Genomic DNA, 16847 nt, shown 5'->3' on the forward strand with positions numbered 1-16847 from the left:
TGGGCGTTCAGAGTCAATGGCGGCAGCACCTCCGGCGACCACGCTAGCCCTGGAGTAGGGATTCCTTCGGAGCCTCATGCACCATTGCCAGGTACCACCGCCAGATAAAGAGGAAACTCACCCTCTGGTGAGCGTAAGAAAAATAAGAAATTGGGAGCAGAAAAAATCTCCTGTGTTCCCGGGCGGAAACACAAATGAACTGGGGATTAGGGGGGGTGGGAGCTTTTTATACTTTACTTCTGTGTTTCCCCAGGACTGGGCGGAGCCATTCCTCCAGAGGGTGTACCAGCTGATGAATGGGAGAAATAACTGTTTTTGGTGTTCTCATTGTACTATAAATAGAATTCCTAATTTGCAAAATAACAATAATATTCCCTTATGGCATCTCTACATATGATTTCCAAGTGTCCCTGCGTTCCGTCCCTGTGTCAGTGCTTTTTTGCACTGCGAATGTGCAGGGACAGATGCAGAGACACTGCCGAGAGCCAAAGGAGGACGGGGCCAGAAGGGGCGGGTGTGTGTGCGCGTGCACGACGTGCATGTGACAGACCAAAGGTCAGTAGTACATATATAAAAAGCTAAGTCCCTAACGTATTTGTGTATTTTTTTCTTAACTACTTGCCGACCGGCTAAGGCCAATGGGCGTGGCCACGGCAGCAGCCCCAGGATCGCCTAACGCCAATTGGCGTCAAGTCCTGGGGCTCTGATTTGCAGGAGATCGTGCGCAGTCTCTGAGCGGCGATTGCGATCAGCAGCAGCGCTGTACTGGGGACAGCCGTGTGACACGGCTGTCCCCCTGGGGGACGAGATCGATCGGCTCTCATAGGCAGAAGCCTATGACAGCCGATCGCATGATTGGCTGGATTGCAGGGAGGGAGGGGAATAAAGCAAAAAAAAAAAGCATATTTGTTTAAAAAAACGCACAGATAAATATTTATTAAAAAAAAAAAAACTTGGGGGCGATCAGACCCCACCAACAGAGAGCTCTGTTGGTGGGGGGAAAAGGGAGGGGGGATCACTCGTGTGTTGTGTTGTGCGGCCCTGCAGCTTGGCCTTAAAGCTGCAGTGGCCATTTTAGTTAAAATGTGGCTGGTCTTTAGGGGGGTTTACCACTGTGGTCCTCAAGTGGTTAAATTGTATCACTTTGGCTTTTTTATTTTCAATTTTTTTCATTATTATTATTATTTTGGTAACTATGGGGTTAGGGAAGAGATAAAAGGAGTTAACCGTACTTTAAAATTTTTCCACTAGATGGCATATACTCAGGGCCGGGCCGAGGCATAGGCTGGAGAGGCTCCAGCCTCAGGGCGCAGTGGTGGAGGGGGCGCAAAATTCATTCAGCTGTCATTCCTAATTGTGTTTGAAGCAGAAAGAAATAAGAAAAGGGGATACATGGCAGTGACTGCAAGCCAGATAACTAGATATTAAAGGGAATGTCCAAGCAAAATAAAAAAATGAGTTTCACTTACCTGGGGCTTCTCCCAGCCCCATGCAGCCATCCTGTGCCCTCGTAGTCACTCACTGCTGCTCCAGTCCCCGGCCGCCAGCTAGTTCTGCATCTACCAGCCCCATGCAGCCATCCTGTGCCCTCGTAGTCACTCACTGCTGCTCCAGTCCCCCGCCACCAGCTAGTTCTGCTTCTACCAGCCCCATGCAGCCATCCTGTGCCCTCGTAGTCACTCACTGCTGCTCCAGTCCCCCGCTGGCAGCTTGCCGCCCTCGGAGGTCGGCGGGACGCATTGCATACGTTTTTACGCATTCCCGCTAGTGCAGGAACATTAACACATACATTTTTACGCATTACTGGTTCAATGCGTAAAAATGTACGCATTGAACCAGCAACGTGTAAAAATGTATGTGTTAATGTTCCTGCACTAGCGGGAATGCGTAAAAACGTACGCAATGCGGCCCCCGACCTCCGAGGTCGGCAAGCTGCCAGCGGGGGACTGGAGCAGCAGTGAGTGACTACGAGGGCACAGGATGGCTGCATGGGGCTGGTAGAAGCCCCAGGTAAGTGAAACTCATTTTTTTATTTTGCTTGAACCTTCCCTTTAAGGTGTTGGGGAGGTTGTGGGCCCTGTGGCGCCTCTTAGTCTAATAGCAATCAGTGTTTGACAGCTGGGGTGGGAGGGAGGGATGGAGGGGCGCACTTTGGTGTCTCAGCCTTCGGTGCTGGAGGACCTTGTCCCGGCTCTGCATATACTGTATAGAAAGCTGAATGACAGCTTTCTATACAAAAAGAAAGTGAAAGCTATTTTATTTTACACTTTCAACAAATTATTTCAGCTGTTTTTAACAGCAGAGATCATTCCTTAATCAGGCACATTGATTGGCTCATTGAACATATGTTCCCAACCACCAAAGTGTGCACTAATGTTCAGTGATGGGGTCGCACATGCATACAAAGTAGGAGGCTGGTGGCACAATCGGGATTCCTATAGGCAGGTGCTTGCAGGCCAAGTATAATGCAAGAGGGTAAAAGCACTTGTGGGCAAAGTTTGATGGCACTGTAGGACAAAGTTTGACATTTATGCTCTGGGTTGTCTTGTTTGACATATTGGAGCAGATCTGACAAAATCAAACGGTGCAAAAATGGAGCAGATGTTCTGATTGGTAACTCTTCATGTATGTATTTCTGCACCTATTTAGCACCAGATTTGCAGCAAATCTCTTTGCACTGGCTTCTCTAAACTTGCCCCAGTGTTGTGATGAGGAGTACATTGGGCAAATTTTCACTTAAAACACAATTCTTCAGTTTTTAGTTTGAAAAAAAGAGGTGGTTTAATTTATATTCTTTTCAACTCACCTTACTTATATCTGTGCTAAATCCAATCTCACAGAAGCGGTTATCATGCACTGAAAACAGCAAAAAGCAAAACACTTATTTGTAACAGAATCTTGGAGTATGAACTATGCTATCATTGGCGAACTCAACAGATTGAACATGTCAGCTTTTGAAATTCTTCTAGATGTATTCTTGAGGGCCCTTTTCCACCAGCAATCACAAACGCCAGCGATTGCGATTTTTCATTAATTTTGTTATGCAATTGCAATTTTTCATTTGCATTGCATTATCCCTCTTAAAATCGCTCCAGACCAGAAATCGATTGCAATTTGCAATTTACAAATCGAATCACTATAGTGGAAAATACTACTCATGATTTCTATGATAAAGTAGCAAACCTAGCGATTTGCGATTTTGCGATTCAGCTGTGCAGTGGAAAAAGGCCCTTAGGCTTTTATACAGTACCATGCACTGACTCTTTGGGAAAAGAAAGGTTCCTTTGTGTCAGTTGACCCTATTTCTAAAAATCCAAATTTAGGTAAAGAGAATCTTTAACTTTTGTCTAGTTAATGCAATGGCTTCAATTACTTCCTTACATTACTGTGCACTCATATTGATTCTGCCTAATAAGAATAGTTTTAAATAGCATTAACCACTTCAGCCTACAGTGTTGTTTCACCTTATGCATCTGAGCAACTTTCACCTCCCATTCATTCGCCTATAACTTTATCACTACTTATCACACTGAAATGATCTATATCTTGTTTTTTCCACCACCATTTAGGCTTTCTTTGGGTGGTACATTTTGCTAAGAATGATTTTATTCTAAATCCATTTTAACAGGAAGATTAAGAAAGAAATGGAAAAAAATCATTATTTCTCAGTTTTTGGCCATTATCGTTTGAAATTAATACATGGTACCGTAATTAAAACCCATGTATTTTATTTGCCCATTTGTCCCGGTTATTACACCATTTAAATTATGTCCCTATCACAATGTATGGCACCAATATTTTATTTGGAAATAAAGGTACATTTTTTTCAATTTGCGTCCATCACTATTTACAAGCTTATAATTTAAAAAAATATAGTAATATACTCCCTTGACATGTACATAAAAAAAAAAAAAAAAAAAAAAGTTCAGACCCTTAGGTCTTAATTTATGTTGTTTTTTGTTTTTTTTAATTGTAATTTTTTTTTTAAATACAAATTTTTTTGGGGTAATTTTTGGTGTGGGAGGTAAACAGTTAATTTTAAATGTAACAATATGTGTTTATTTACTAAAAAAAATTATGTGGATGTAGTTTTACTATTTGGCCACAAGATGTCCACAGTGAAAAACATTTTTTTTGTCCTGGAAGCTTCCAGGAACCATAAAGATCCCGCTTCATCAGGCAATAACTACGGAGCAATAGCATATGTTGTCAGTAGAAGAGCCAGGCACCTCTGTGACAGAGGTGCCTGGCTCTTCTACTGACCACATATGCTATTGCTCCGTTGTTCTTGCCTGATGAAGCAGGATCAAACCTGCGAAACGCGTTGCATATTTGGAGTTCATAAATAAAATATATTGACTGTGTTTACTACAGTCGTTGTGTGTCTACTTGGAGGAGGGAAGTCCACCTCTACCTCCTCTATTTACCAAGAATTTGGTTTTTAAGCTCATTTCACGTCCTTTTATCCTTTTGGCGCCTCTATTCTCCTGCATAATATTGAGTCCACCCTGGGTGGAGGGTTGAACCCCCTTTTTCTCATCCACAGAGAGTGACTTCTTATTCCTGAGTGGGGTCAGGAAAATCTCCCCACCTGCCTTTACAGTGGTTGCCTAATGGTAACCCTGGTTTGTGAGTATTAATATTTACTCTATCTAGTAACCATTTACCAGTACATATTACACTATTGGGGCTCTTGGTGTTCCTTGTTTTTAGGAACCATAAAGAGGACGGGAAACTTGTCTTTGTGCAGAAACACCACGGCCTCTGATAAGAGGCCGTCTGTTTTTCTGTCTGGGACTTAGATCAATGAATGGGAACTATACTCTCATTCACTGATCTCGGGGCTAATGGATGGCGCCTGGAGCACACGCCCGGCACAATGGCAGCAGGGCAGGCTATCTGGACGGATATAGGATTTCCTGCATGAATTAAACAGAAAAATCACAAGAAGATTGCATGGCACTGGATTTGGCATGTGATTGTCTAGCTCCCATTGCTCTTAATCCAAAAGCAAACACATGAAAGATGTAGCATGCACTAAGCTTGCATTCAGGTAAACATCTAATCGCATTGTTGGGAACGGGGCATCGTGATAACAATGACTTCCACAGTGCCTTGCGATTGGGGAAGTGCAGGCTAAAGGACTTCTGAGGCCAAATGTTCCCCCAAAAAAGAAAAAAAGTTAGATACCTGTATAAGCTTGGTGGACACGGAGGACGCCCTCCGTGCCGTTCCGCCGGGTCCCCGCCTCTCAATTTCCCCCCGAATGGCTCCCGATCCCACGGCCAGAGTCGGGCTCTGCTGCCTGTATAAAGATGGCCGCCGGCACTGGCCGCGGCTGCGCACTCTGCATGGTCGATATTGCGGCTGCGCAGCTCTAGGGCCAACCCTCCCCGATCCACGCTACAGTAAACAGCCTGTTGCGTGGATCGGGGGGTTGGCCCTAGAGCTGCGCAGCCGCAGTATCGGCCATGCGGAGTGCGCAGCCGTGGCCAGCACTGGCGGCCATCTTTATACAGGCAGCAGAGCCCGACCCTGGCCGTGGGATCGGGAGCCATTCGGGGGGTATTGAGAGGCGGGGACCCGGCGGAACGGCACGGAGGGTGCGGACGGCATCCTCCGTGTCCACCAAAGTTATACAGGTATCTAACTTTTTTATTTTTTGGGGGAACATTTGGCCTCGGAAGTCCTTTAAAGGGGCAAAATTGTAAAATTTAAAATATGTGCAAACACATACAAATAAGAAGTGCGTTTTTCCCAGAGTAAAATGAGCCATAAATTACTTTTCTCCTATGTTGCTGTCACTTACAGTAGGTAGTAGAAATCTGATATTGCCGACAGGTTTTGGACTAGTCCATCTCTTCATAGGGGATTCTCAGCAAGGCTTTTATTCTTTATAAAGATATTACCTAAAAAGGATTTAAACAATGATGCTGGCCAGCCTCCCTGCTCGCTACACAGTTTTTGGGAAGTTGGACAGAGCAACTGCCATTCACTGAGTGCTTTTGAAAATAAATAAATCCCCGAGAATCCCCCCATGAAGAGATGGACTAGTCCAAAACCTGTTGCTTCTGTCAGATTTCTACTACCTACTGTAAGTGACATCAACATAGGAGAAAAGTAATCTATGGTTCATTTTCTGGAAAAGAACATATTTCTTATTTGTATGTTTGCACATATTTTAAATTTAAAAAAATGTTCGCCATAGTGCCCCTTTAATCATGAGTGATTCAAGTTTTGTATCAAAACACAGTAATTAAAAATGGACTCCAATGATACTGCTCAGAACGTGTAGAACGATGACGTCACGCAGCCCGGGGACTACCTCTTGTGCCCCCTTTTCTAAAGCAGCGTATGCGCAGAAACAAGTCTCACCTCATCCATGGCGGTTCCAGGCCAATCAGCGACGTCCTCTCTCCCCTCAATGTTCCTCCCAGCGGCTTCCCTAGCGTCGCATAATGACGCAATCAAAAGGAGACCCCGCGGCTCCTTCTGATTGCGTCATTACGTGATGCTACTAGTGAAGCCGCTGGGAGGAATGACGAAGGGAGAGAGGACGGCGCTGATTGGCCCGGAGCCGCCATGGATGAGGTGAGAGTCGCTTCTGCTGCGCATACTCTGCTTTGGGGGCACAAGAGGCAGAATAAACACACAGAGGGGGGCAGAGATGACACAGAGGGGGACATTGGAAGTACAGGGGACAGAGAAGGCACAGCGTCCTGACTTAAGGACGGATTCAGGTTAAAGTGAACCTCCAGACTAAAAATCAACTCAGCAGCACTGAAAAGGTCTGGTGTTTCTTTAACAGTTTCACAGCATCAGAACTTTGTTTCTCTTATACAAGACTCATTTTTAGCTGCACAGAAGAAAAATGCCCGGGCAGTTTTCCCCTGATGCTGTGCAAAGCATGATGGGATTTCTGATGTTGCTCTCGTTCTGCTGTTTTGGTGCAAAACATTTTTCTTACATTTTGAATTTGACATTTGAAGCCTAGCGCATGCATCTGGGAGGGGTTATCAGGACTCAGGACAGTTGGAACTGTGTATCCTGCTCCCTGTCACCTCCTTTCAACCAAAAAGATGGCTGCCCCCATGAATTAGAAACATTTGCCTGTTCTTTTAAAACAGGGTGGGTAAGAGATTATATTACCTATCTATTCTAGTTAACATAACTAATGTAACTTAATGACAGTATGTTTGTTTAGGCTGAAGTTCTCCTTTAAGAACGAGCCTACAGTCCCAAACACGTTCGTTAACAGGGGACTACCTGTACCATAGACTATTACAGTATGTTTAATTCGTTAAAAATGTAACCGTATAAAAATACAGAAGTAAAATTCTCAACTGTAAAACAAACTTCTGTATGATTATAATATTATTATTATTATAAGTATTTTTTCTTTCTGTGTAAATATAGGTACCATTGATGTCCGCGGCTACCGCCAGTCCCACCTCTCAAAACAACTAAAGTACAACACAATAATAAGACATCTGTGACCATGACCAAATTCACCACAGGGATGTGTGTGTGACTTTCGCATGCCATGCTATGTACTGTACAGACCGTTGCGTTGAGCGACGTGCTGCTCCTCTGTCCTGGCATCCCTACATGGAGCGAATTCATAGAAGCTCTTCAGGTCATCCGTGAAGTAACAGGTCCCTGTGGGCGTCTTCCCTGATTCACCACTGAATTTACCTTGGCGTACATAGTTATAATGCTGGAAGGGAGCACAGGCCTGGGGAAAGTAAAAGTGGTCAGGAAGTCAATTTGATGGCAGAGAAGAATGAATAGGTCCAAGGAGCTGAATTTCAGAAACAGTAGCCTCTATCCATCAACATCATGGACCTGTTGTCAAACAGAGTAGGTTAACCACTAAAGCACCAGCGGTCTCTGCCCCCTTAAGGACCAGAGACCGATGGTACAGAAATGGCGCAATCACTGCAGAATCCTGATTAATCACCGCACATACCCGTCGCATCCACCGTACGTCGGGATCCTGGGCCACCCACTCTGCCATCTCTATGACGGCAGACTTCCAGTGAGCCGATCAAGAGCCGCTTTCACTGGTTCCTGACCCTGTCTTTCAATGTAAGCCGTCACAGAGACAGACAGAGCCAGTGAGTGGAGCCACGGAAACGGCGGATGCACGCTGCGGTGGCTAATTGAAAATCTACGCCCTGCCAGCCAGGTGACCACCAAAACAGGGCGTAGATTTCAATTAGCTCGGACCTTAAGTAGTTTTTATAGGCCTCTGTGGTTTGGTGCATCCCCTGTTGTCAGGATGATGTGGTCTCCTGTCTACCTCCCAGACACTCAGATCCTTTTGGTAGATAAGGAGGCAGGCTACCATCTGACTGATGGAAAGTCTAGAATTTCACAACTCCACGACCAGCTTTCAGGGCTCTAAAGGTGGCCACACACGATACAATAAAATGATCTGATTTTACAACAATTCGATAAATATGAACTGATCTCCCAAAAAAATCAACAGCTTTTTTTTCATTTTAATGAAAAATCTGATCGTATTTCCTGTTTTGTTTTTCGATTTTTATCGATCCAGAATGCTGGAAAATTTTCTAAAAATTGTATGGTGTGTGTTAGATTGACAGTTTATTAATATACACACCCTAGCAATTTTCTCAGTGTTTCCAATCATTTTTATCATAATTGTGAAAAACATATGTGTGTGGTACATTGGTGATATTTTGATATGTTACAATCAGCCAGAAAAATTGATTCCAATTATTAAATTGAACACATATTTAAAAATTGTATGGTGTGTGGCCACCCTAAGGACCCCAGCAAGGAAGACTGGAGATACATGTGCATTACAAATACGATGTAGTGTCTGGCTGCCCACCTTCTTCCCTCTTTTACACAAGTGTATGTCTGTAGTATAGTAGTTTCAACATACAGTATATCATGGAAATCTTAAGTAAGGAATATGGAGGCTGCCATCTTTATGCACTCGTAAGCAGTGGCGTAGCTAAGGAGCTGTGGGCCCCAATGCATGTTTTACAATTGGGCCCCCCAAGCACTCTATACACAACAATTGATACAGCGCACCAAATCCTGCCAATGGCAACTACAGTGTCAGAGGTGCAAGACGGGGATGGGGAACGGTTTATTAATGATTTCCACTATTCAAAGTTGAGGGAGGGCCCTTTGGGGCCCTCCGGCCCAAGGGCCCTGATGCGGTCGCAACCTCTGCACCCCCTATTGCTACGCCCCTGCTCATAAGACTGAATAGCTATTTCCTGGGCATCCAGTTGATCTTTTGACTTCACAGGGGTTTTAATTGCATTTGCACATACGCAACGAGTATGGAACCAGAATACTTGACCTGCGTCCTCATTCTGGCTCAGGAATTCAGGAGGAATTAAAAGACAGATAAGTAACCAACACAAAAGCCTGGCAAACAAGTTTTTAGAAAGTCTGCAATGTATATTTCACTAGTTTCCGCAGGTTGTAAATTGTGCCTACCACAATGCTGGTTTTCCAGGTTCTAACAGTTGCTCCAAGCCACTGATCGGACTTAAAAATGTTCATGATTCCATTTCCAGCTTCTGTCAGGTTATCTATAAACATAACACACTGTAGTTAGGAAATTCAAAATAAATGATGAACAAAAGAAAAAGAGTGGTTACTACAGAGTTTAGATACTCATAGTAATATGCCAACGTCTAGTAGCAACAAAACAGCTGTTATGGTATTGGTTGTGGAGCTCTGAGTCCTTTATGTACTGCTTGTTTCTCTGATAATAATAATAATAATAATAATAATAATAATAATAATAATAATAATAATAGGTTAATATCAATTATGTTTCTATTTTGAACAAGAGCTCGGAGCAGCCAACCGGTGGTTTAGCTCGAAATAGGTAAAATTGGCACTTGGTGAGCTGAGTCATTTGGGTGTCACCATAGGCCGCAGTGCAATTTGAGGCAATGGCGCCTAGTATGTAATTTGGACTTTGGCTAGTGTCGCGTGGAGTCTGGAGTGGCAATTTTGCCCATAATGGATGCTTTCTGATAACATAACCGAGTGCCGTTCAGCTGCAACGATTCTGTAAAGGGGAATGGGCTATACTATAGCAAAGCACCAGGGCTTTGTTTGGAGGCTGGGATTCAGCTACTGAGTGCTCATAGTTAGCAGTGGGCACTTGGCTATAGAATAGCCCAGCGCTGGGGTGGGGTTTACTAGCTAGTGTTAGTGTAGGTGGTGGTGGGACCTTTGGTGGGGGAGGGATTTGTGTTAGGCAGGCATAAGTAGCGAAGGGTTAGGGAGAGAGGTAGGTTAGGGAAGGCGATAGTATAATATCAGTAATGTTACCAAAATTCTACAATCCACATTACCCGACACCCAAAGTCTCGGGCTTTCAGCTTGCTAGCAGCCAAGTTAAAGGGGCAATATGGCGAAAAAAAATTAAATTTACAATATGTGCAAACACAGACAAATAAGAAGTACGTTTTTTCTAGAGTAAAATGAGCCATAAATTACTTTTCAAGGAAATGAACAGCGCTACTTAAAAACAGATAAGTGCCTACCTGCAAGAGAGTGCAAGCCCCACTTGTGGGATAAAATACACACCCAGCATACACATGACCTGTCTACCACTAAAGGATGTTGGTTTCCTGTAACAGCTTGCATGCAACTTGTTAAGTACTCGTCCCTCCCACTGCGGAGAAGTCAATCCTCCATGGGAGGGACCTAACACTAACTAAATCCTAACCTATGCATATGCATAGCCTGGGTGCGCTACCAAATAAAATTGAAAATTGCGCAAAAGGTGGATCAGCGCATCACCAGGCCGCCTCCGCATGGCCTCCAATCAGAGGTGCGCTGAGCCCCCCCAGAAACTGCAAACGCACCTTGAACCCAAACAGAAGCTCTGCATATACACCAAAAGCAAGGCTGCTAAGTGGGAGCAGCTGACCAAAAATTAATTAAATTAGTACAGTTTTGCATAAATTACTTTTCTCCTATGTTGCTGTCACTCACAGTAGGTAGTAGAAATCTGACCGAAGAAACAGGTTTTGGACTAGTCCATCTCTTCATAGGGGATTCTCAGCAAGGCTTTTATTCTTTATATATTCCCTAAAAAATGATTTAAACAATGATGCTAGCCAGCTTCCCTGCTCGCTACATAGTTTTTTGGCAGTTGGACAGAGCAACTGCCATTCACTAAGTGCTTTTAAAAATAAAGAAAACCTTGAGGACCCCCTATGAGAAGATGGACTAGTCCAAAAGCTGTCAGTAATGTCAGATTTCTACTACCTACTGTAAGTGACAGCAACACAGGAGAAAAGTAATTTATGGCTTATTTTACTCTGGAAGAGATGTACTTCTTATTTGTTTAGGTTTGCACATGTTTTAAATTTTCCAATTTTTCGCCATAGTGCCCCTTGAAACTGAATTATCACTTTAGATAAGGCTATTCTTTTACTTCCTATGCACAAACCTGTTTGTTCAAATGGAATAATGGTGCAGTTGTTAACCAGAGACCCCCAAGGACACAGGAATACACCTCCTCTGCTGCCGACATCCACTGAAAACGGCTTCAGCCTAGGAGCCCCGACAACAATGCTCATTCTAAAGCAAACATCGGGAAAGGTTTATTTCACCGGCATGCTCCTTGCCTTTCTCTACAAACTGTAAACACACAGGTCAAATCATAACAATGTACATTATTACAGATGTGGGATAAACAACAAACATGTACCTGCTGCTCAGCCAGAACATAGGGGTGCAGCCTGCCTAATATGGTAATACCTCCTTTTTATGTGGACTTTGCAGTCTTGTCTAGTAGGGATGGTCGATAAGATGCTTATCATTCTGGGTTGCATGCAAACTGTATGTACATCTTATGCAGCTTTGAACTGCCCAATCGAAATTGACAGGAAGCACATTTTGCTGCTGGATGCTATCCCTACATCGGTGCAAGTGACAAAATAGTGGTGGACTTGATCAATCCTTTACTCAACCAATGGTACCACTTGCAATTGGACAATTGAGATAATGTTACCGCAAGCAGAAAGGGCCTACCACCGCAGGTCCTGAACAAAAGACTAAATAGGCTGGAGTCCTATAGTAACCATGAGTGCTGAGCCATTAAGTACAAGGACAAAAGGGATGTACTGATTTTGAGTACCATCCATTCAGAAGTAACAACAACCATGAGGTCTGGAAGAGAGGTGATGATGAAACCAGTGGCCATTGCAGACTACATGGGGCTGTAGACTTGGCTAGTCAAATGCTGGCTCCTTACCTGATAGATCGCAAAAGAAAGGCCTGGTTCAAGAAACTGGCAATTTAAAGGGGACCTGTACTGAGTAAAATTATTTAAAATAAACACATGAGGTAACTTCAAATGAATATTACATACATACCTCACCGTCAGTTCCTCTCAGAAGCTCACCATTTTCTTCTTACAGTGATCCCTTCCAGTTCTGACAAGATTTTGTCAGAACTGAAATACATCAGTTGCTGTCAGTTACAGCTGAGAGGAGAACTGATGTGTCTATGGCTCCAGTGGGCGATATTACAGTTTAACTGTGTCCTGACCAGAAAGCTGCTATGGGGTTATGGCCATTTTCAAATTGGAGGACAGAGAATTTAATTGATCACAGTGGACGAACAGGACGCAGAAGAGGAGAAAGATTGAGAAGTTGAGTACGCGGGAGGTATGTATGATTTGTTATTTGTTTTAATCCATGTAGGTGTCCCTACACAATGCATTTGTTATGTACAAGGAAGCAGACAACAGGGCCATATTTATGACATTTCAAGAGCAGGTGATTACATCACTTGTTTGCGAATCTAGACAACTTGCCACAGATCATCCTGTTACAGAAGATATCATCAGACCAGGGTAGGCATTTTCCTTCCCCCCTCTCCCCTATTTCAGCAAAATACAAAAAAATTCAAGGTGTGTGGTGAACATGGAATTAGAAAAGGACTCCCAATGCCACTGTCCAAAATCTGTAAACTAGGAATGTGCCTTAATGCCTGCTTTGAGATCTACTATACTTCACTCTTTTGCTGTACACATTATTGCTTTTTTACTTTGCTATGTTGACTTACCAGCTTCTGACCTCTGGCATGGATTATGAACATTCTCTGGCTTCTGACCTCTGGCATGGATTTCAACCACCCTCTGATTTCCGACCTCTTGCATGGATGAAGACCACCCTCTGACTTCTGACCTTTGGCATGGATAAGGACCACCCTCTGATTTCCGACCTCTGGCATGGATGAAGAACCCCCTCTGACTTCTGACCTTTGGCATGGATGAAGACCACCCTTTGACTTCTGACCTTTGGCATGGATGAAGACCACCCTCTGACTTCTGACCTGTGGCATGGGTGAAGACCACCCTCTCACTTCAGACCTTTGGCATGGATGAAGACCACCCTCTGACTTCTGACCTTTGACATGGATGAAGACCACCCTCTGACTTCAGACCTTTGGCATGGATGAAGACCACCCTCTGACTTCTGACCTTTGGCATGGGTGAAGACCACCCTCTCACTTCAGACCTTTGGCATGGATGAAGACCACCCTCTGACTTCTGACCTTTGACATGGATGAAGACCACCCTCTGACTGCAGACCTTTGGCATGGATGACCCTCTGACTTCTGACCTTTGGCATGGATGAAGACCACTCTCTGACTTCTGACCTTTGGCATGGATGACCCTCTGACTTCTGACCTTTGGCATGGATGAAGACCACCCTCTGACTTCTGACCTTTGGCATGGATGAAGACCCCCCTTTGACTTCTGACCTTTGGCATGGATGAAGACCACCCTTTGACTTTTGACCTTTGGCATGGCTGTCGACCACTTTCCAGCTTCTGACCTCTGGCATGGCTGATGATGACCCTGCATCTGAAGCGAATGGTGCGGCAACTATGCACTGCTCTCCTGTCCTCTGGTCGCCGTTGATACGAGGTCTGCAAGTGTCTTAAAAAAGGCGGGTGGCACAGCACAGGGGAAAAGGAAGGTTACAAGCATGGCGCCCCTGGTGCTGTGGCACGAGCCATGCCTGCACCTCTATAACTATGCCACCGGTACTAGGCTTTATTCTCACAACTGTCTACTAAATAAAAATAGTATAGGCCTTGAAAAAGCGATTGGTGCCACTCATCTATAACAGTCTGCTGTGTGCCCAGATAGTTGTCTGATCATGTATATGGGATATCATTTTAACCAAGCAAGACAACAGAATTTGGATTATTTTAGGGTTGAGGCCTATGTCATGTTACAAAATACCAATATCTGTGTAGACCTGGTCTCCAGTTTTCAGAATGGTGACATTTATGACTTCAAATGTTCTGATAATCCAGGGGCTTTGCTAAGCATGAATGACACTTAGGGATGCTCATCACTGATTAATCAGATTTAAACTAGCTTTAATTGCCACAGCTGAGTGGCTAGATGCGGCGGGGTTAAAGTGAGTGTCCAAGGTAATAAAAAAAAAATCCACTTATCTGGGACTTCCTCGAGCACGTGGCAGCCGTCCTGTGCCCCTGCCGAAGCTCCGGAGGCTCCTGGTCTTCTCCACTTCAGGACCCGACCTCGCCAGGTCGGCCTCTTGTGCGCTCCACGGCCCGGGTCACGTGGTCCAGCCGACGTCATCAGGACTGTACTGTGCAGGCGCAGAACTACTACTACTGCAAAGGCGTCCTGATGACGTCAGCCGGACCACGTGACCTGCGCCGTGGAGCACAGAAAAGGTTGAACCGGAACCCGACGTTCTGCAGCGGAGAAGACGAGGAGCCCTCTGGAGATGCGGCGAGGGCACAGGATGGCTGCCATGGGCTGGAGGAAGCCCCAGGTAAGTGGATCTTTTTTTTATTATTACCTTGGATGTTTCCTTTAATTACCCCTAATGCCGCTTGCCCGTCCCGCGTTTCAAAAGGCTTGCAAGCAAAGCGAGCGATTGATTGCATTGCAAGTCTCGTTATGGTGCACTTCCTCCTTGAAGCTGGAAGGAGGAAGTGCTCCATAGCGAGGCTTGCAACGTGACCAATAGGATGCTTCGCTTGCAAACCCTTTGAAACGCAGGGCGAGCCGCGAGCGGCACTAGGAATAATTAACCCCGCCGCATCTAGCCGCTCATTTGCGGCAATTAAAGCTAATTTGAATCACGAGTAACCACCGTGGTTACTCGTGAATTACTCATGGCGAGAATCCCTAATGACACTATTACATTTGGTGAAAAAAATGGCCATTGGTGCTACTCATAGTAGCAGTCTGCTGTGTGCCCAAAAAGCTATCTGATTACCGTATGTATATTGGGTACTATTTCAGCCATGACAAGTAAGACAACAGAATTTGGGTTGTTATAGGGTTGAGGCCTATGTCATTTTAATAGTTTTTTTATGGTAAAAGGAATCAAAAGAAATAAAATTCTCGTAAAAGGAAAAAAAAGTGACAGAATTGAAAAGAGAATACATAAATTGTTACCTTAAAGACTAAGCTTTTTAAATAAATATTTATAAATATGTTTAAATAAAATACTGTCATCATACATTTTACTAGAGACATAAAAGTTGTAATAACCAGGACAAATAAAATGTATGTGTTTTGTCCACAGTAGCATGTTTTATTTTAAAATACAATGGCTGAAAGCTGAGAACAATTAAAATAATCAGGGGCGTAACTAGGCCCCACCGAGCCCCCCCTGCAGATTTTCAGAGCGGGCCCCCCCCCCCTGGGGCCCGCTCGGAGTTTTGTGGGTGCTGGAGGGGTGGCAGCATGAGGGGAAAGCCTTGCCCACAGTCGGCGGGGAGAGGGGTAGTTCCCCCCTCTCCCTCACCTCGGGGCTCTCCCCTCTGCGCTCCCCTCCAGCTCGTAAGTGTGTGGGGCTGTGGTGGGCAGCGGGCAGCGGCGGGCAGATACATACCTGCTTCCGTGCGTTCCATCGGAGACTTCTCCCTCTAGCGGCTGACGTCACTTCCGGAAGTGACGTCAGCCGCTAGAGGGAGAAGTCTCCGATGGAACGCACGGAAGCAGGTATGTATCTGCCCGCCGCTGCCCGCTGCCCACCACAGCCCCACACACTTACGAGCTGGAGGGGAGCGCAGAGGGGAGAGCCCCGAGGTGAGGGAGAGGGGGGAACTACCCCTCTCCCCGCCGACTGTGGGCAAGGCTTTCCCCTCATGCTGCCACCCCTCCAGCACCCACAAAACGGCCCCAAGCGGGCCTCAGGGGGGGGGCCGGGCCCCCCCGCGGGCGCAGGGGCTGCAGGGCCTATTCCTACGCCCCTGAAAATAATTAATTTTTTTAATTAATTTTTTCTTAAAGTGACACTGAAGCAGAAAAAAAACGTATGATATAATGAGGAGAACGCCAGCGCATACCACTAAGGCTGCATCTGAAATGACCACCAGCTCAATGTGTAGCACCTATATAGAGACTTTCTGCACACTTCGCATTCAATTCAGATGCAAATCATATGCAAATCTGCTACTACTTATCATGCAAACAGGAAACTCAGGAGGAGGGGCTGGGAGCAGCCACCCTGACAGTTACATAGTTAGCAAGTTAAGGAAAGGTGGGGGGAAAGGCTGCGCATCCCTAAACACATGTTGCAATTGAATGGTTAATCGCACAGGCATACACCGCCTCTGCCAGACTGAAAAATGCATGCCCTGCATCCAAGACAAGTGCTAACATTTATTAAACTAGGAGGTACTTTAGCTTCCAATATGGTTTGCATGCAAAGTATATTATACTAGACACTTGCGCCACGGTGAGGCAGACCTCCGGGCAAGTGACCTAACCTAAATTTAAAACCTCGGGAGCAGCTATGCAAAAAAAATGTGTAACTTACATTTGGTAG

General features: G+C 45.0%; 1 protein-coding gene across 1 annotated transcript in view; it reads right to left on the reverse strand.

The window, feature by feature from the left end:
- LOC137540895 (integrin alpha-IIb-like) overlaps positions 1 to 13362 on the reverse strand; it is a 133463-nt gene extending 120101 nt beyond the window's left edge. The window contains exons 1-3 of the mRNA XM_068262080.1: positions 13084 to 13362; positions 7564 to 7735; positions 2807 to 2856 (exon numbers count right to left, since the gene is read on the reverse strand). Of these exons, the coding sequence (XP_068118181.1) occupies positions 2807 to 2856; positions 7564 to 7735; positions 13084 to 13362 (501 nt within the window). The remainder of the gene's footprint in view (positions 1 to 2806; positions 2857 to 7563; positions 7736 to 13083) is intronic.
- Between the last annotated feature and the right edge of the window lie 3485 nt (positions 13363 to 16847).

The sequence above is a fragment of the Hyperolius riggenbachi genome, chromosome 12 (genome assembly GCF_040937935.1).
Source record: "Hyperolius riggenbachi isolate aHypRig1 chromosome 12, aHypRig1.pri, whole genome shotgun sequence".
Lineage (NCBI taxonomy): Eukaryota > Metazoa > Chordata > Amphibia > Anura > Hyperoliidae > Hyperolius > Hyperolius riggenbachi.